The sequence below is a fragment of the Vulpes lagopus genome, chromosome 10 (genome assembly GCF_018345385.1).
Source record: "Vulpes lagopus strain Blue_001 chromosome 10, ASM1834538v1, whole genome shotgun sequence".
NCBI lineage: Eukaryota > Metazoa > Chordata > Mammalia > Carnivora > Canidae > Vulpes > Vulpes lagopus.
Genome location: NC_054833.1, coordinates 24169382 through 24189078, shown reverse-complemented (window position 1 = coordinate 24189078; position 19697 = coordinate 24169382). Strand labels below are relative to the sequence as shown.

The following is a 19697-nucleotide window of genomic DNA, read 5'->3' as shown; positions in this document are numbered from 1 at the left end:
CTAAAATGCCCAAAGACGGGCTAAAGTGGACAAAGCATCATGATCTGAGCAAGTCTGAGGCTGTTCCAGGAAAAAAAAAAAAAAAAACAGTTGACATCAATGATAGTGATGTTTACTAGAAAACTAACCTACTTCCAGCAGACAGTAGACAGTGTGACTGATATTAAACAAAATATGTGACTGTTTGCCTTGATGTGAGGAGGGTGGAGCCCGTTTGTTTTCCTATTATGTAAAACCCCTGCCCGACTCCTGCCAAAACATTTTCCCAGTGACACGTCTGCCTGCCTTTGGACGTGTTCCTTACTAAAACAAATACACCTAACAAATAATCTTTGATAGCAAATGCTCATAAAGGCAAACAATGAAAACTACTATGGGGTGTTTCTTAAGACGGCACCGGGCACCGTGCGGAATTGCCACACACAAAAGCAAAACAACTCTCCTTGCTGCCCGGGCCGGTTCCCCGAAGTCGGCAGCGTCCGGGGCTGGCTGCTTCTTGGCAAGGGGCGCTCCCCCGGGGGGCGAGTGGCCCCCTCCCGGGCGGGCAGGCGGGTGCGCACACACCGGTCGGCCTGGGGAGGCAGATCAGCAGGAAAACAAACTGTTATTGTGAGCGCACACTCGCAAATAAAAGGAGCCGTCTCCTGAGCCGGCCCTGGCACCCTATAAAAGCGTAATTTAACCTTATCTAATCTGGAGCCTGTTTCATCACAAGGAGAGGCCATAATGTAAACCTTTGTGCGGAGAAAGGAGGCAGAGCGCACGTGGGGTGGGCGGCGGGTCCCCCGACAGCCAGGCCGGTGGGTGCAGACCTCGGGTCCGGAGCCGGAGGCGAGAAAATGACGGATGGGCCGGGGTACCGCGAAGGCAAAAATGGCCAAGAGAATCGTTTCCTCTTCCCATCTGTTCAGGAAGGACGTCAGCGAGATAGACTAAACACAGGCCCTGGGTCGGGATTACGTGCGCGCGCCTGTGAACACAGCAGCCTGGCCTTTAAGAGAACCTTCCCCGGCGCTGCAGGGACAGACAAAGGGGCCCAGACGCCCACACTGGCTGGCCTTGAAGAGAAGCAGGGCAGTCCCAGACTGTCGCTGCGGCCGGCGGGGGCTGGGCCGCTCCCCGGGGAGTCTGGCCCTGGTGCCCACCGCCCGCAGGGGCCACTGGCTCACGGCAGGGGACGCGCCCACTGGGGCCGGGCATGCCCAGCTCTCCCTGGGAAGACCCGGGAAACCCTGGCGCGGTGGGCACCCCCCCCAGGGCCAGGGCAACGCATCCCTGGCATGTCCCCCCCGGAGAGCAGAGCCCCTCACTCCCAGGAGCTCCCGAGGTGAGAGGCGAGAGGCCTGGCCCAGGTCAGGGGCCTCCTCTGGCTCTGCCGCTAGCCGAGCCTCTTCCTACCCTCACTGGGGGCCTTTGGACCAATCTTCTGGGCCCAGGCCAAGTCCGAGTTGGGCAGGGGAGGGGTTCTTTCCCGGAAAGGGCAAAAGGGGGCCCTCTTGCCTGTTCTTCTCCCTCCACCCCACCTCTCTGGCCTGCCCTGCTGCTACCCTGCCCCCCGGAAGCCCCACAAGGCCAAAGGCCTGCACTGCATTACACCCCAGGGCCTGTTCAACTTCAGGCTCAGGAGGATGGGGCGACCGGAAGGCGGCCCTGGACCTGGCAAGCTGGGTGGGAGCCCTGCCTCGCCCACTTGAGGAGCATCTCCAGGACATCCGTGTGCAGACGTGCCAGCTGTGTGCAAGGCGAGTAAGCTTGCACGCATGCAACAGATTCGAGCACGGACGGAGATGAGCGTCTCCCCGCGGCGATTGCTGTTGCCCTTCACAAGGTGCCCAGCAAAAGGTATCGCGTCCTGTATCGGCGGCTGGAATCACGGGGAAAGCCCCCGTCTGTCAGCGGATTAGGTGGATGGGCCAGGATGCCACCGACCTGAGACGCACAGGAGACCATGCAAAACAGAGGAGACTGAATCCACCCGTGATGGCCGCTGGTTTAATTCTCTTCTCCTAGTAGCACGTAAATGACGTTCCTTATCAGGAATGGCACGTGAGACCCAAGGAGAAACACAAAGCGACACTGGGAGGGCTGTGCCATCTTGCACAAGGACCTTGCTCTCTTTGAGCTTCAGCTCCTTCCATCGAAGATGCAGATGACGATAGTGTCCGCATCCTTGGGCCGATCAAATGCAATGATCACCTGGAGCCCTCACCTCTGCAGAAGGACAGTAAGAAAGGCTGCATGCATCTTATCCACGTTGTCTGAGGCTCTGGGGTTGAGGCTAGAGGAGTGTCACAGCGAACAAAACGACCCTTCATTAGTCCCCGCTCTGCCCCAAACCAAGCGTCTTCAGGAGCAAACATCGGGCGAACAAAGAGCTGTCCCGCTCGGTGAGCGGAGTATTTTCCATTGCTGACTGGGGTGTTTGTGACCCCAGGCAAAAAGGGACCCACTAAAACTGAATTCTGGATTTCTTTTTCTGCCGCCCTTAATTTATAACAAAACCCGAGTCAACTACGGGCCTTGAAAAACACTAGGGCACATTCGGTGGGAGCTCCATCCTGGGGAGCAAGTGCCTCCTTTCCTTTCGTACATTTATTTCTATTTAAGATTCTGTGGAAATTCGCCTCTTTATTTGCCACAGTTTATCTTTTCTTATATCTCCGCTTCCAAACTAAATAGCACTAATCCGAATGCATACCTCTCTGCCTGCCAGCGTCTAGCCTTGTGTCTGTGTCTACTGTGTATGTAAATATTGGCAAGTCTCTCCGTGGGTAAATCTGCAGTGTGCACGGTCGGTGTTGTCCTACGGTGTCTCCGGGGCGTGTAAGTGTGTGTGGGGGTGTGAGACCGCACGAGTAGCCACTATCGCTGCCACTCACCGGTCCTGTTCTCCAAACAGGTTCTTCGGACGTTCGGTTTTTGTTCGTAATTAAGACTAAGGTGTGGTTAAAAAACAGAAGTACATTTTCCTGGAAACCAGCAGTCTTCATTTGCAACTTTTATTGGCAAACCTGTGGCTGCCAGTAAATACATTCCTTGGCATCTCCCAGAATGTAATTCATTTGATGAAGCGGCCTCGCTCTTTCTGCAAGGCGCACATCAATTAGAAGGGGCCGCCTGGGAGGAATGCAGCGGGGGCCCGGGCCCGGGTCACCGCGGGCTCCAGGAACAGGCTGGGCCGAGCCCTGGAGTCTGGGCCCGGCTCTCCACGGGGCCCCAGGCGCTGCCCCGCCCGCCGCGCCCCCACCGCGGCCGCCCCCTCCAACCCTCCCGGGCCAGGCTGGGGAGCCAGGGGCTGAGCCCGGGTGGGCCTCGCGCCGCGGACCGCAGGGGGCGCTCGGGCCACGCGCAGCGCCGCGGAGGGAGCCCCGGGCCAGGCCGCGGCCGTGGGGCTGGGCCCTTAGGGCTCCGGGCGCCCCCTCCCCATGCAGTCGCGGGGACACGTCGGGGGGCGCACGCGAGGGCCGCGCCCCCCGGGGAGGTCAGCTGCGCCACGGCCTCGGGCTGCAAGCGCTGCAAGCGGGGTGGAAGCCCGCGGGTGGGGGCGCACGTCGGGGGCTCCCCGGGCGCGAGGTCGGAGACCCGGGGGGCCCCGCCGCCTCCTGCGCGCGCTTGCGAGCTGCGGGTCGGTCCATCCGCGCACCGGAGCCGTCCTGTGACCCGCGCCCCTGCGCCCAGGGAGCAAACATGCGGGAGCGCGCGCTTCCCGGGTGTCCCCCACCTCCTACCCCCCACCCCGCGCCGCTGGCCGGGGCTGCAGGTCCGCGGGGCCCTCCCACCTCCCTCCTCCCGCCTCCCGCCCGGAGCTGCGCGGACCAGGGCCCTCCACCCCGCGTCGGGGCTCGCAGGCCAAGCCCGGCAGGTGCGCGCGCGCACGCAGGCACCTGGTCCCTTCCCGCGCTGGCTCCTTCCCCTTCCGAGGGCGCATCCCCGTCCTGGACCGTAGTGAAGGGCGACGGTTCGAGGCCCCATCCCTCTGCCAGGACACAGGGAGCCCCGAGGCTCCCTTCCCAACTGGCCTGTGCCCCTTCCTCGCGGCTCCTCCGCTGCGCCCTGTGCACACGGGGCGCCCACCCACCCGACGGGGCGGCCGGAGCAGGTGTCGCTGTCGCTGTCCGCGCAGGCGGCGCGCCCGGCCACCCCGGGGACTCGGGCCATGACATTAAATCATCCCGCCTGCTAACTTCCTGCGGAGGTCTGCTCCTCCGAGGGCGACTATCCAAGGACTTTTAATCGTGGACCCAGGCAATGGGGATCACTTTGCCGCCCAAACATGATGGGAAAAACAAACGCTCCTTGTTTTGTTTTGTTTTGTTTTGGTCTGTTTGTTTATTGTAGGAATTATTTCTGTGCTGAGGACGGGGATGAATTGGAGGTGCTGCGTGAGCACAACCTCTGCTGACCCTCCCAACCAGGAGGGAGAAGCAAGCAGACGTTGGGTCCCCGCCTCCTCTTTCCGCTGAGAAGTCACACTGAAGACAAACGCTACCTTCCTTCCGAGAGAGCATCGGGGTTGATAACGAATAATGGTTACTGACCACCATCCAGCACCCCCTACCCCCGGCTTTCTGGTCTACACCACCCAGGCCGTGTGCAGGACTACAGGCGTTTACCTAAGAGGCTCAGAGATGCCACACGCGCGCACACACACACACAGGCACACTCGGACTTTGCTGCCCTTGTTTGTGATTTCGGTCTAGTGGGGAGTTTTCAAATCCCATTGGCAGGATAATTGCCTTAATCTTCCAATTTGTCTCTTGGCAGCCAAGGGGGAGATGGTAGGACGGCCGCAGACGGGCAGCCTCGCTCCTGGACTCCACACACGGTCTGGAGCAGAAGCCCCTCCCTCACCTCCTAAGCCTGCCTTTCCTGTTTTCCGCAGCCCCTGGACCCGAGGGTCACCCCCCCTTCCCCGCCCTGGAACCCGCGTCAGGGCGGCCTAGACCCCCCGCCGGGCCGGCTTCCTGGGAATATCATCCGAGAGCCGAAAGCTGGATACGCCGGAACTGTGGACTGGGAAGGGGTCCGGGCAGGTCGTGGGGCGACTGGGCTGCCGGGGAGGGGTCGCTCCCGAGGGGTCTCCGCCGAGGAGGACGGTGTGTGCCCCCTGGGCTGGCCTCAGGCCGCTCAAGAGTCGTTTCTTGAACTCGGGACTCGCCCGAATCCTTATTCCCTCTACTTGTCCTGAATCAAACGAAAAGAGAAAGAGCTCCTTCTGGTTCCCGGTGACCTGCGTTAGGGCACCGTCTCCTCCTCCCCACTCCCCCCAACACACACATTCCTGCGGTGTCACCACGTTCCCGAATCCAGGCATTTCCTGGAGTGCTCGCCACATCTCCCTCGTGCTTTTCTGCAGTCGGGGCCCTGGGGAGGCCTTGTAACTACCGCTGTGACGTCAGGCCCCCTCCTCAGAGCTCGGAACCCCTCGGTGGGCCCGGGGAATCGTAACCCCACCTGGCAGGTCAAGGAGTGGCTGGGAGTTGCCGGTGGGGCCAAGCGACAGTTGGGCCAGACATCCATTACGGCTGTCGCCGCGGGACCTTCAGGCGGCGAGCGCGGGAGGTGTCAGGAAAGAGAAGCCCGAGGTTTCCGGCGGGGGCATTTCTGCCAATTGAGTCAAGGTTTGTTGAGGAGACTGATGATGGAACCACCCCGAGGAGCAGCGAAAAGGAGCCTCAAAAACTTAAGACTCAAAATAAAAGCTTTAACCCATCCTCCCCCGAAGACTTCATTCCTGTGCCTTAACCTTAAAGTAACACCACTAACAACAATAATAAAATAAGCAAAGCACTTGAAATACAGTCAAGCCGTTTACTGGAGGTTTGCTTCCGAGTAAGCTTATAAAACACAAATGCAAATATCTTTTCCTGGCGAATATCCAGAGCTAAACCAGTGGAAAGTTGATCTTTATAAAACTGCACCCCCTCCAGTTTTTTTCACATGCCAGATACTAATTGCACAACGGGAACTTCTACACCCAAAGCGGGGAGCCCGGTGGCCACCGAGGTTCGATCTGCAATTTACACCCCACGCTGCCTGGGCTCCGGGGCTGCGCGGGGAGAGGGAGGGCAGGGGGGCAGGCGACGGTGCGCGGCCCGGCCGGCCGGGAGGCCCGACTGTCCACTGAGAGCGCCGGGGCCGCTGGCGTTTCCCACGTTAGGAAAACAAGCGGGCAGCTCTGGCTGCTTCCCGCTCCGTGCCCTGCCCTGCGAGCAGTGGAGATGCAGCTTAAAGTTCAAATTCACCAAATGCTGGGGTGTTTAGAGAGCCCACCTAATGACCTCCAGGCTGAAGCCAGAGCGTCCCATAAAGCCCCGGCCAAAGGGGACAATTTATGTCAGGGTACAGGGACCGGGGCTGGACACGAATTCACGTTTCAAGTCTGGGGTCTTCTCCCTCCCACCCCTTCCTCCCTCTGCGAGTGCTAAGGAACCGTCCAGGACTGAGCCTCCCGCTGACAAATCAAGTGTTGCTTCCAATCTGAGCCCCGGGCCTTGCGAACACCCTGGAAAAGGGAGTTTCAAGTGCCCCGAGAGCCCAGCAGGCCGAGAGGCAGCTGCCTCAGGAATGGGAACTTCCGGGCGACCCCCCAGCCCAGCCCCAGGCTGGCTCTAGAAGTGGCCGGTCCTCTCCTCTGTCCGAAAGACGCTATTTTTTTGTTTTTTTGTTTTTTGTTTTGTTTTTTAAATGTTCAAGTGACAAGGAGCTGAGCCTGCCACACTCGCCAGCGCCTCTGACATCGAACAACTGAAGCGACAATGAGAATTTTTGTGCAGGGAGGAAGCCGGGATTCCAGCTGGAAGGCAAAAGGGGCTCCCAACACGTTCCTGCAGTTAAAGATTGTCAGAAATGGGGGGGGGGGAGCGGAGGTGTTAAATGCGTCACACTACTCTTCTTCACGGGTTCCTAAGCTTGCCAGGCCCCCCCACCCTCCCGGCTTCTGGTAAAGGACCTAGTGTTGCGGGAGAGGGGGGGGTGTTTTCTCCAGTTGCCAAAACGCAGAACCGCGTTGCAGGCGGGGGGGGGGGGGGACCAGTCCTTGGCTTCTCTCCTTCCCTCGCCTCCCCGCTGCACCCCGCTGCACCCCGGCCGCCCTGCGAGTCTCGGGCGCGCGGGGCCCCCCCAGAACCGGCGGCGCCCGCGCCTCTGCGCCTCTGCGCCTCTGCCCCCAACACCTCCGTTAGGCGCGCGCGGGGATGGAGCCTGAGCGGGACGCGCGGGGTTCTCGGGCGTGTGTTTGTTTGCTTCTTGTCATCACACCTGCTCGCGTCGCTGGGCCCGAGGCGTGACCCTCCTCTGAGCCGAAGCGCGCGGGGCCCGACGAGAGCGGGCGGCGAGGGGCCAACCTTGGGGGTCGGGCCCCGGCGCGGCGCAGCGGGGAGGTCTGCGGGGAGGCCCCCGCAGCGGGCCGCGGAGCCGAGCGCCCCGGGCGGCGGGAGGGAGCCAGGTGGCCCGGAGTGGGGCGGGCGGAGCCTACCTGGGCACGGTCCGGGCGCGGCCCCGGGGCCCCCCTGCCCTGTCCCTACTGGGTGGGGGTGGCGAGGAAGGCGAGGCCGGGGCGACGCTGCGGCGGCGCCTCCAGACCCGGGGCCCGGGGAGGCCGCAGGTGGGGGGCAAGGGGAGCAGCCGGCTGCGGAGCCCGGCGGCCCGCGCGGAGGCGGAGGGAGGGCGGGCGTGGGGCGCCCGGGGGGCCGGCCGGGGCGCGCGGCCCGCGGGGACCCGGGGGTCCCGCCGGCGGGGAGGCGCGGGGGCGCGGGCGCGCGGGGGGGCGGCCGGGCTGCGGCGCGGGGCGCGCTCGGCCGGCGCGCGTGTGGCCAGCCCCGCGGTCCTCCCGCAGCTGGGCGCGGGCCGCCGGGGCTCGGCCTCCGGCTCCTCCGGAGGCGGTTCTCGCCTGCCATTGGCTGCCGCGGCCGGGGCGGGGCGGGGCTCCGCGGCCCGGAAAAAATGTAACTGCGTAAAAAAGTCCTCGCCGGGGTGACGGATGCTCAAAAGTTCAGAAGTTTTCCCCATGCTTCCTTAGGCGGCCGCGCGCGGGAGCCGGCGGAGGAGGTGACGCGGGGCCCGGGAAGGCGGCCGGCGCGCTGCCCCCCGCCCCTGGCCAGCGGAGGGCGCGGGCTCCGGGGCGCGGGCTCCGGGGCGCAGGCTCGGCGCGGGGCGGGCGCGGGCGCGGGCGCGGGCGCGGGCGCGGGCTCCGGGCGGCGAGGGCGCCGGCTGGCCCCGTGCTGCGCGCTCGCTCGGCGGCCGGGAGGCGCGGCCCCGGCCCGGCCCGGCCCCCTGCCCCCGGAGCGGAGCGGAGCGGCGGGAGGCGGCGGCTGCGCGGGCCGGGCTCGGCGAGCGGGGCCATGCAGGCGCGCTACTCCGTGTCCAGCCCCAACTCCCTGGGAGTGGTGCCCTACCTCGGCGGCGAGCAGAGCTACTACCGCGCGGCGGCCGCGGCGGCGGGGGGCGGCTACGGGGCCATGCCGGCCCCCATGAGCGTGTACTCGCACCCGGCGCACGCCGAGCAGTACCCGGGCGGCATGGCGCGCGCCTACGGGCCCTACCCGCCGCAGCCGCAGCCCAAGGACATGGTGAAGCCGCCCTACAGCTACATCGCGCTCATCACCATGGCCATCCAGAACGCGCCGGACAAGAAGATCACCCTGAACGGCATCTACCAGTTCATCATGGACCGCTTCCCCTTCTACCGGGACAACAAGCAGGGCTGGCAGAACAGCATCCGCCACAACCTGTCGCTCAACGAGTGCTTCGTCAAGGTGCCCCGCGACGACAAGAAGCCGGGCAAGGGCAGCTACTGGACGCTGGACCCGGACTCCTACAACATGTTCGAGAACGGCAGCTTCCTGCGGCGGCGGCGGCGCTTCAAGAAGAAGGACGCGGTCAAGGACAAGGAGGAGAAGGACCGGCTGCACCCCAAGGAGCCGCCCGCCGCGCCCCCCGCGCCCCCCGCGCCCCCGCCGCCGCCGCAGGCCCGCGCGCCCCCCGCGCCCCCCGCGCCCGCCGCGCCCGAGCAGGCCGACGCCGCCGCGCCCCCGCAGCCGCCGCCCGTGCGCATCCAGGACATCAAGACCGAGAACGGTACGTGCCCCTCGCCGCCCCAGCCCCTGTCCCCGGCCGCCGTGCCCAAGGTCGAGAGCCCCGACAGCAGCAGCAGCAGCCTGTCCAGCGGCGGCAGCCCCCCCGGCGGCCTGGGCCCCGCGCGCGCGCTCGGCCTGGACGGCGCGGACCCCGCGGCCCCGCCCGCGCCCCCGCAGCCCGCGCCGCCGCCGCACCTGGGCCAGGGCTTCAGCGTGGACAACATCATGACCTCGCTGCGGGGGTCGCCGCAGGCCGCGGCCGAGCTGGGCTCGGGCCTGCTGGCGGCGGCGGCGGCGGCCGGGGCCTCGCGCCCGGGGCTCGCGCCCGCGCTGGCGCTCGGCGCCTACTCGCCGGGCCAGGGCGCCCTGTACGGCTCCCCCTGCGGCCAGGGCGCGGGCGCGGGCGCGGGCGCGGGCGCGGGCGGGGGCGCGGCGGGCGCGGGCGGGGGCGCGGCGGGCGCGGGGGGCGCGGGGGGCGCGGCGGGCGCGGGGACCTACCACTGCAACCTGCAGGCCATGAGCCTGTACGCGGCGGGCGAGCGCGGCGGCCACCTGCAGGGCGCGCCGGGGGGCGCGGGCGGCCCGGCCGTGGACGACGCCCTGCCCGACTACTCGCTGCCCCCGGCCACCAGCAGCGGCGGCGCGGCCCTGAGCCACGGCGCGGGCGGCGCGCAGGACGGCGGCCACCACCCCGCGGCCCACCAGGGCCGCCTCGCCTCGTGGTACCTGAACCAGGCGGGCGGAGACCTGGGCCACCTGGCGAGCGCGGCGGCGGCGGCGGCGGCCGCGGGCTACCCGGGGCAGCAGCAGAACTTCCACTCGGTGCGGGAGATGTTCGAGTCGCAGAGACTGGGCCTCAACAACTCCCCGGTGAACGGGAACAGCAGCTGTCAGATGGCCTTCCCGTCCAGCCAGTCCCTGTACCGCACGTCCGGGGCCTTCGTCTACGACTGCAGCAAGTTCTGACGCCCCCCGCGCCCGCATCCACCCATCACCCCCCCTGGACCACCGCCACCACCGCCGCCACCCAGCCCGGCCCCAGTGCGAACTGAATGAATCGGACCCCCAAAGCAGGAACAGCCGAAAGAACCACCGGCTTGCAAAATCGAAACCAAAAAAAAAAAAAAAAAAAAAAGAATCCGACTTAAAAAAAAAAAAAAAAAAAGGAAAGGAAAGAGAAAGCCTTGAAAAACATTCACCGAACCAGCGAACAGAATCCCCCTCCAAAAATGCAGCTCACCAGCACAAGAGAAACTGTTTTTCTGAAAAGAGTCAGAGCCACCTTCACTTGGCCTTATCTAAATAGACAAAACGGTAAACTATTTTGTACAGAGACAGCAAAAAATCATGGTTTATTAAAGGACAGTGTTACTCCAGATAACACGTAAGTTTCTTCTTGCTTTTCGGAGATCACGCGTTGTTCCTCCTCTCTCTCTCTCTCTCTCTCTCTCTCCCTCCCCCTCTCCCATTCCCCTGCCCTCTCTTTCCTCCACCTCTCACCTGTAAGATATTTTATCCTATGTTGAAAGGAGGGGGGAAAGTCCCCGTATAAGAAAATCGCTTTCTTTTTATTCATGGACTTGTTTTAAAATGTAAATTGCAATATAGTAATTTATTTTTAATTTGTAGTTGGATGTCGTGGACCAAACGCCAGAAAGTGTTTCCAAAACCTGACGTTAAATTGCCTGAAACTTTAAATTGTGCTTTTTTTTTTTCATTATAAAAAGGGAAACTGTATTAATCTTATTCTATCATCTTTTTTTTTCTTTTTGTTGAACATATTCACTGTTTGTTTATTAATAAATTACCATTCAGTTTGAATGAGATCTATATGTCTGGATACTTTAATACAGCTTTAATTATTATAAGAAAAAAAGAGAGATTTCAGATTAAAACACTAGAAATGACCTATTCTCCTCCTAAATATCTGAGAAATGGAGAAACCCTCTGACTATAACTTGTCAAATTTCACCTAAAAGTCTCTTTTTTGTTTAGATTTGTTTTTCCTGCAACGTCTTCTGCAAAATGTACTCTATAGTCAGCTTGCTTTGTGGCTAGTCAGAAGATATTTTCCTAAACAGGTCTGAGTTGGCATATATACAAATATATATATATATTTTTTTTCAGTAAGGACAGAACACGATCTGGAAATTTTAAGCCCATGAATCGGCAGTGGTGTTACCACAGTGATACCTGTGTGTAGAGATATGTGAATGTGCCTCCAGATATTCACAGAGGAATATTTGGCTTCTGTATCACATAAAAAATTGTGATGTCTGTTCTACATCCCCGTGAGCCAAATGCTGGATAGATATTTCTCCTACTAATTTCACTCCTTTGTAAGAGGAAAAATAAAGCAGTTCTTTTTTTTTTTAAGTGTATGTATATAACTCATCCACATTTACAATCCTTCGTGTGTTACATGGAAGGGTTGGTTAAAAAAAAATATATATATATATATATATATACTGTGGGTTGGAAAGGGATATTTAATCTTTGGGAAACTATTTTAGAAGATATGTTTGTAGAACAATTATTATTATTATTATTATTATTATTTCTTTTGGAAAAGATTTAAAGCAATAAGAAGGAGAGAAGAGCAGAACCTTTTAGTCTAGGGTGGTTTCTTTTCGATCCATTTTTTTTTTCTTGTTAATTTACAGTTAAACGTAGGGGGCGATCCAGATTGGCCCTCCCCCTTTGTAAATAACCCAGGAAATGTAATAAATTCATTATCTTAGGGCGATCTGCCCTGTCAATCAGACTTTGGAGAGATGGCGATTTGATTACAGCCGATCAGGGCCTTACAGTTTGTTTTCGAGATAATACAGTTTCCTGCTATCTGCCGCTCCTATCTAGAGGCAACACTTAGCAGTAATTGCTATTGCTTGTTGTCAAAATCTGATCATTGTTAAAGGATTGCTGCAAATAAATACACTCTAATTTCAGTCAAACCCTGCTCTCCGTGGCCTCTGATTTGCTCGGGAAGGTCGCAGCGGCCAGGGCGCCCCAGGGCGCGGCGGTCCCCGGGCAGGCAGGCCGGCAGGGACTCGCCCGACTGCTCGCTCGGGCTCCGCCAGCTGTCGCGGCCCGCGGCCCGGGGCGGCCTCGGTGACCCCCGCGGGGTGGGCGCACCCCGGGGCCCTGGCTTGCCTAGGCCCGGCCGGGAAGGGCCGCAGGTGGACCCGCCCCAGGCCGCGCGGCTCCGGCAGCCCCGGCCCCGGCCTCCCTGCGCCGGCCCGCTGCGCGGTCTGCACCGGGGTTTGGCGAGTGTAGACGCGCGGCCCACCCGGCTCTGCAGCCCGCGCCGGCCTCGGGAGGCAGCTCCCGGTCCGGGGGTCAGCTAATGAGCTGTAATTGCCGCGTGCGTGTTTGCAGCTCCCGCCCCCCGACATCAGCCTGGGGAGCCCGAGGGAGGCCGCCTGGAGGGATGGAGCCGGCACCCGGGGCAGGGCCGCCCAGCAGCAGGGCCGCCCCGGCTCCAGGCCCCAGGCCCCGGCTGCTGCCTGCTGCTGCGGTGCCCCGCCGGGTGGGAGGTCGCGGGCACCCGCTGCTCTCGGGTGGGCCTAAGGGCGGTGGGTGGCTGCGATGGAGGCCGCGGGCTTTGTGCGAGCGGCGTGCGCCGCGCCTGCTCCGGGGCCTGGCGGCCTGGCTCCTGAGAGGGGACCGGCGCGCAGCAGGGCCGGCGACCTGGGTCGAGGAGGCCGGGCCGGAGCAGAGGGATGGGCTGCGGTGCAGCCGGGCAGGAGACCTGGGCCGCGGGCGACCTGGGTCGAGGAGGCCGGCCGGAGCGCAGGGGTGGGCTGCACGCAGCGGGGCCAGTGACCTGGGTGGAGGAGGCCAGGCAGTGGAGGGGTGGGCTGCGGTGCAGGCGACCTGGGCTGTGGGCGACCTGGGTCGAGGAGGCCGGGCCAAGCAGAGGGATGGGCTGCGGTGCAGCCAGGCAGGAGATCTGGGCCGTGGGCGACCTAGGTCAAGGAGGCCGGGCCCCAGCGCAGGGGTGGGCTGTGCGCAGCGGGGCCGGCGACCTGGGCCATGAGCGACCTGGGTCGAAGAGGCCAGGCCCGAGAGGAGGGATGGACTGCGGCACAGCCGGGTAGGCGATCTGGGCAGCGGGCAACCTGGGTCAAGGAGGCCTGGCCCGAGTGGCCTCTGCCCCCACGGCCTACACTCGCAGCCTGCACTGCATCGGGCTGGCGGGGGGCGACCATGGCTGGGGGCCTGCGGCACAGAACCCGCTCGCCTGGGCCCCGACCGTCCCTGAGCGCACCTCGGGCACCCACGCTCTTCCTCCCTGGGAACCCGCGCTCCTGGGGCTGCAGAGGGCACCGCCATGAGCGCGCTGCCCGGGCTTCTGCGGCCCGCAAACAGCCCTCCTAAGCTGCGGGGAGTGTTTACACACTTGCCCAGGGCACCCGCTTCTTAGGCATCACTTTTGCCCTCCTCGGTTGCAAGGTCTGAAAATCAGGCGTGGAGGACGTAGTGTCTGGGAAGGTGTTTGTGTTACACGTACACAGTTATTTCTACCCGAGCTGCCGAAGCGATAGTGCAGGAGCTGTGTTTGAGTGCAGGGTCAGCAGTTCTGTTCATGATTCTGAGTTTTGAAACCATAGAGGTAAATGTTTTCTGCTCCCAATACAAGTGCTTTTGGACTCGCATCCAATTTAAGAAAAAAAAAAAAAAACAACTACCGCTGACCTTATTGAATGTGGGACAAGTACTTATGCCTTAGTGGTCTGCACGTTTGATTTGTACTTTTTCAGCAATGAGGATATTTTCTTTTTCCTGTAAGATAGTCTAAGAGAGACGTCTTGGTATCTTAACCAACAGACAGGACATTTTGAAATTAGCCTTGGACACAAGGCAGGATCTAGTGGTCGGGATTTGGCTAATTTTGAAATGAGCCTCTGTGGAAAGCTTTAGGATAGTAAGTAGTTTGTGCTTTATGTAGCATGGGTGCATTTATTTGCTTAGCAATTTATACAGTGAGCGAGTAGATGCCAGCATGTTACATGCCATATAAAAACTAGCATTTTGGCATATTGTACGCGTGGTCGGAACGCGTGCTGTTTTCCAGGGCTATGTAGTTAGCAGGGCTTTCTTCACCAGGCTGCATGCAAACAAGCATGCATTTTACAATTTATCATTCCATGCAGTTTGTGTCATTAATAATCGATGTTTGCAGAGGAATAAGGCTCAATTGTGCTGGTGGTCTGTAAGCTCTTGGCTATTTCCTGCGGGGGTCAGAAATAGGGGTCAGGAAACAAGAGTGCCTTATAGCCCCATCAGGCTCCCCTGAACTTCTATAGGTAAAGAAGAGACATAGGACCTTTGCTCTCCCACCCTGTTCCCTAGGGAGGGGGTGTCATATTTAAGGTGGCGGGCTTTTAGTTTTGTCCTTCATGGTGCAAAATTCCAAGAGAGGCCCTGAATCCTCTGCAGGTCCAGGCTGCCTGGCCAGGCTGCCCAGAAGGGGGACAGGTCCCGGGCACCCATATCGGTGTTGTCCCCCATCGTCAGTGTCCCTGGACACAAGGTGGTGGGAGCAACAGTTTCTTTCTCCCCTCAGCTCCCATCTTACAGCTCCTGGAGAGAGGCCCCCTTTGCTTCTGAGCCTAGTTCTCACTCCCGGATCCCGCCTGCTGTCCCAGAGCCTTCTCTTTAGACTCCTCTCCCCTCCCTGCGGAATGGGTTCATGAAGCCATTAGCTCTTCCCATCGGGTCATAAACAAATGTCCCCTTAAGGGCAAGATTGATAGTGGCCGTGTCATAAAGCTGGCCAGGCAGGTTAGACTCTCTGGGACATTCTTTAGCTAAGTAGGGAGTTTAGAGGGAGGCTGGGAGACTCTGTCATAGTCCTCACCCCATCGAAAGCCGGTAAGCTTACGAGAGAGAGAGAGAGACCAACAAGCAAGACCTAGTCTGTTCAGACAGTGGTCATGATGGCACACACCAAAAAAAAAAAAAAAAAAAACTGCTGAGATTTGCTGTGGGGGCCTAGATGTCAGCTTCAGACACCCCACTTTTCTGAAAGCCTCTATTTCAGATTCTAAGGAGGCTAAAAGGTTCCTTGAAATAAGCTTTCATCAGTGGCATTTTCACTGGCACCTAAACAGAAAGTCTTCCTTTACGATTTGGGCTCGACATTCACAGCTGGACTTTTGTGACCTGATACCTCCTTTACTCTGTCCCTTTTTGAGTGTGATTCCTAATACATAACTGATGAGTTCTGTGTGTCTCTGTATCTCTATCCCCGTCCCTCTCCTTGTCACTCCCCGCCCCAGGCCCTTTCAAAAGACCCTGGGCCCCCAAGTCTCTCCCGGATGTCTCCCAGCTTGAGCTACCTACCCGGTGGCAAGTACGCTCAGGCTCCAGCTCTCCTCTCCGGGTGATGGACCACATGGGGTCCTGACCCGGAGCTTACACTTAGCCCTCTGACCCAGCTGGGGCCACATGTGAGCAGGACTGGCAACCTCCAGGTCCGAGTCCAGTTGGAAAAGGAGCGATACTTCATGAAATGGATTCCAGCTCTAAAATCCATTCAGGAGAATGAAAGCCCCTTCTCCACGACGTTCTCAACGTGATTAGGAGTGGAAAATTGAGCAAAATGTACCATGTCCGCCTTATTGGAAACCAAAATATGGTGCAGAGACCATAAGGCCCGACTTCAGACCTTTGTTGTGTTCCTTTCCCATCTTACCGTGGCTCCAGAAAAACCCTCTGTTTTATATTATTTTTTTTTGTTGTTTACTTGATTTTTTCCCTCACTGATTTTAAATTTGCGGCATATTGAGCGTATTATAGGAGATGCAGTAGGATCTGGAATTTCCTTGCATATAGGCCTGAGTCTGCCTTGAAGACTGGAGAGAGGGGTGGAGCAGTGCGGAGACTGCCTGAGAGGAGAGGCTGGTCTGAGGGACCCTCACAGAGGGCCTGACATTGCTCCCGCTCAGAGTCTACCCACCTGCGGTCTGGCCGTGACTCCGAGGCGTGCTTCCACAGGCCTCTTTGCTCTTCCAGGTGGCGTCTCCCTCCATTCTCCCAGAGGCCATCTTCTTTCTTCACTGGTCTGCCCTTGGGTTCCTCCAAGCCCACTGGTCAGCACTGCTGGTCATTTGTACTAAACTGCCCATCTTCTTCCCTTAGCGGGCCCTGTTCCCAAGGAGACTGGGTGGGCTGCTCATTTGCCCCCTAAGTCAACACAGCTTGATGCTACTTGGGTGGGCATGGAAGTGCGATTTGTGAGCCCAGGGAGCGAGCAGTGGGCTGGCAGCCAGGGCCAGGTGGTGGGGCCTCCGGGTTGACCTGGGTGGTGGGACCCCAGGCAGGGCCTAGGGACAGTGCTCGGAGGCGTCTCAGAACCCGAGGCTGGGGAATGAGGGGGTCTGAGGTAGGGCTTGAAGGCTGACTTGGGCTGAGAGAGGAGAGAGGCAGAGACAGATGGAAGGACCGAGAGGAGGGAGAGGGAGAGAATAAGACAGGGCAGAAAGGCGCCCTCCCTCCCCCATTGCCTACCCTGGGGAAAAAGCAGGAAAACCAACACATTTAGCGCCATTAACTCTCAAGGCCTCTGAATTTCCTTCAGTGTATAAAGCAGGTCATTGGTCCCGGGTCTTGTTAACGGTACAGACCCGCGGAGCACCAGAGTCGGGAGCACGTGTTTAGGGGCAACAGGATTCCCAACAGCCTGCCCTTGGGGGAAAACGGGAACTGTCCTGCGCTGAGCAAACTCTGGGACCTGCAAGGTGCTGGGGGCGGGGGTGTTGCCGAGAGCAGCGTCCCCTCTTCCCCTCCTCTCCGTCCTCCTCCCCTCCCGTGCCCCCTCCCCTCCCCTCTGTCCCCCTCCCCTCCTGTCCCCTTGTCCCCCATCCCCTCTCCCCTCCTCTCCGTCCTCCTCCCCTCAGTCCCCCACCCCTCCCCTCCTGTCCCCCTGTCCCCCATCCCCTCTCCCCTCCCCTCTGTCCTCCTCCCCTCCTGTCCCCTTGTCCCCCATCCCCTCTCCCCTCCCATCCCCGTCCCCTCCCGTGCCCCTCCCCTCCCCTCTGTCCCCCTCCCCTCCTGTCCCCTTGTCCCCCATCCCCTCTCCCCTCCTCTCTGTCCGCCTCCCCTCTGTCCCCCTCCCCTCCTGTCCCCTTGTCCCCCATCCCCTCTCCCCTCCTCTCTGTCCGCCTCCTCTCTGTCCCCCCCCCTCCTGCACACCCGGCGGGCGGCGGAGGCGGCAGCGCGGGGGTGGGAACCGGCCGACCCGGGGGCGTCGGTGGCGTCGGTCGGGAGCCAGGTTCCGGGCAGGACCCGCTGCGAGCTCCAGCCCCGCCAGGTGCGCGCCGCCGCCACGCGGTCCCCGGGGCTTGGGAAGCTCCCGCAGACGGTGCGGTAAGGTTCGCCCGGAGGCTAAGGCACAGGCTGGCCCCGCCGGGAGCCCCGCGCAGGGCAGCTGTCCCGCGGCCGAGCGGGTGCGGGAGCGGTGCGGGTGCGGGTGCAGGAGCCGCTCCGAGGCCCGAGGGTTCCGAAGTGCGGTCTCGGGGCCTTTCCCTCCGCGGCCCCGCAGCGCTCGCCCCCAGGCCCGGGCCGCTGCCCTCCCGCCGCAGGCAGCCGTCGGGGCCGGTGCTGGGGGCGAGAGGCAGGTGCGGGCCCGGCGCGCAGGTCCCCGCACCCCTGTCCCCTGTCCTCGGGCCCAGGGCTGGGAGCGCTGCCGCGCTGCTGGGCGCTGAAAGCACTTTGGCTTCCTCAGTTTTCGCTGAAACGTGTGTGTCAAGGTGGAAGGTCTCTGCCCGTGCCCGAGCTGAACGGCCAAAGCTGGGAGAGCAGGAAAAGGGGAGGACGAAGTTGCGGGAAATTCAGATTTAAGATGGAAGACGCTGTGATAACTGGAGGGAAACCCACGGGAGCCGCAGAGCAGAGAACAGAAACACGCAAACAAATCTGTGCTTTTTCACCTTTTATTATTTTTATTTATTATTATTATTTTGATTTTTCACCTTTTAAACCGTGGGAGACCAGGAAGCCGACTGAGCCAACCACTTCCCCCTACGTGAGGCTTCAGGAATAGAGAGAAGGCTGCGACCCAAAATACTCGAGTCCTTCAAAAACTGCTGCTCCAGGCCACTCTGAGAAGAAGAATGTAACGTCCTAACTCCAGGGCAGTCCCATTAAACCCCTGCCCAGAATCTCTCCTGATCCTAAGGAGCTTGTTATGGTTTGGGGCTAAGGAGCCTCAAAACACTGAACTACACGGGGCCACTGCAAGCCTGCAGGGCCTTGGAATGGCCTCGAGGCCTGCGTGGGGGGCGAGGGGAAGGTTTCGGGGGTCAGGGGAGAAGAGGAGGTGCCTGTCCACCAGGGTCAAGGCTAATGTGTTGATTTGTGAGATTTGTGAGAGGACGTGTGTGGCCCTGTGCCGCGGATAGCAGGTCTGGGAGTTGTGTTTTCGAGTGTTTGTGAGTGAATGTGTTTGCGAGACTGCAGCGTGTGACAGCGCGTGAGCTGGCATGTTGTGTGTGTGTGTGTGTGTGTGTGCGCGCACGCGCGCGCATGGGAGGGTTTGGCTGCGTGGCAACGTGTGCGATCATGCATTGGTGAGTGTGACTGTGTGTGCGTGTGTGCCCACCGGCCCTCTCCGGCCTTCCGGGGCCATCTGTTTCCACTTAGCAGCATCCCGATGGGGAGAAGGCCTGTCCTGGGGCCGCCCCGGAGCGCGCCGCCGGGTTCTGCTGCGTGGAAGGCGGAGGCGCGGCGCCCTGGCCAGCGGGCCCTGCACCGGGCAGCCACACAAAGAGCCCTCTTTCCTGCCGCCAGCCGCCCAGCCGGGCCCTCCCGGATCATAAACCTGCCGGCGAAGACATTCAGAAATAGTTCACCCGCGATCCCCCGAGCATGTGCGAAGGCTGGAATTCCATTTGCTATAAAGTTTTATTTTATTTTCCTTGGAGGGGGAGTGAGGGGGAAAAGAAGAGTTCTGACCTAATTTATTCTAGGGCAAAATCTTGTATTTCATGCAGAAGTATACACCTGTACACAAAGCTCTGCGTGCCGCTTGTGGGCTCCACACGGGCGTCCACCTGCTGGGGTTCACTCAGCGCAGCCCCGGGCCGGGCTCAGGAGCGTGTGTGCCCGTGGGCAGGGCCCGTCCGCCTCCCGGATGCATCGGTGGAAATGGATCCAGTGACCTGAGGCCCAGCTTACACCTCTTTATTATGATTTTTAATCAACACTGATGTAGTTCAAGTGTGCAGTGTCTAACATATATTAGGCACTTAATATAAATTGGTTGACTGAGTACATTAAAATCAGATTTAAAATGTGATCTAGCCCTGAGAGGCACTTGGAGTCAGTGTGCGAAGAATCCGAGCCCACGAGGAAAGGCCTGGGCTCAGAGACCTCCGGGTGGCTCGGGGGCTTTGGCGTGGAATGTTCCAACAACTTACCTCCAGGTTTCTCCTTCTGCTCCCCACCCCACCCCATTCCTCCTCCTTCTGCCCCCCACCCCACCCCATTCCTCAAGGCTTCTTCCGAGGGGTGGGAGCCCCGCGGGATCTAGTTACAGTCAGGGGGGTGGGGGCTGCCTCCTTCCCGTGGGACCTGGGTTCCCTCCGGCTGCGTGGAGCGGCCCCTTGTCACCAG

General features: G+C 60.5%; 1 protein-coding gene across 1 annotated transcript; it reads left to right on the top strand.

Moving 5' to 3' along the window:
• Positions 1 to 8234: 8234 nt before the first annotated feature.
• On the top strand, positions 8235 to 12031 carry FOXC1 (forkhead box C1). Its single transcript, XM_041773122.1, has one exon. The coding sequence runs from the start codon at positions 8343 to 8345 to the stop codon at positions 10041 to 10043; it is 1701 nt and encodes a 566-aa protein (XP_041629056.1). The 5' UTR covers positions 8235 to 8342; the 3' UTR covers positions 10044 to 12031.
• Positions 12032 to 19697: the final 7666 nt, after the last annotated feature.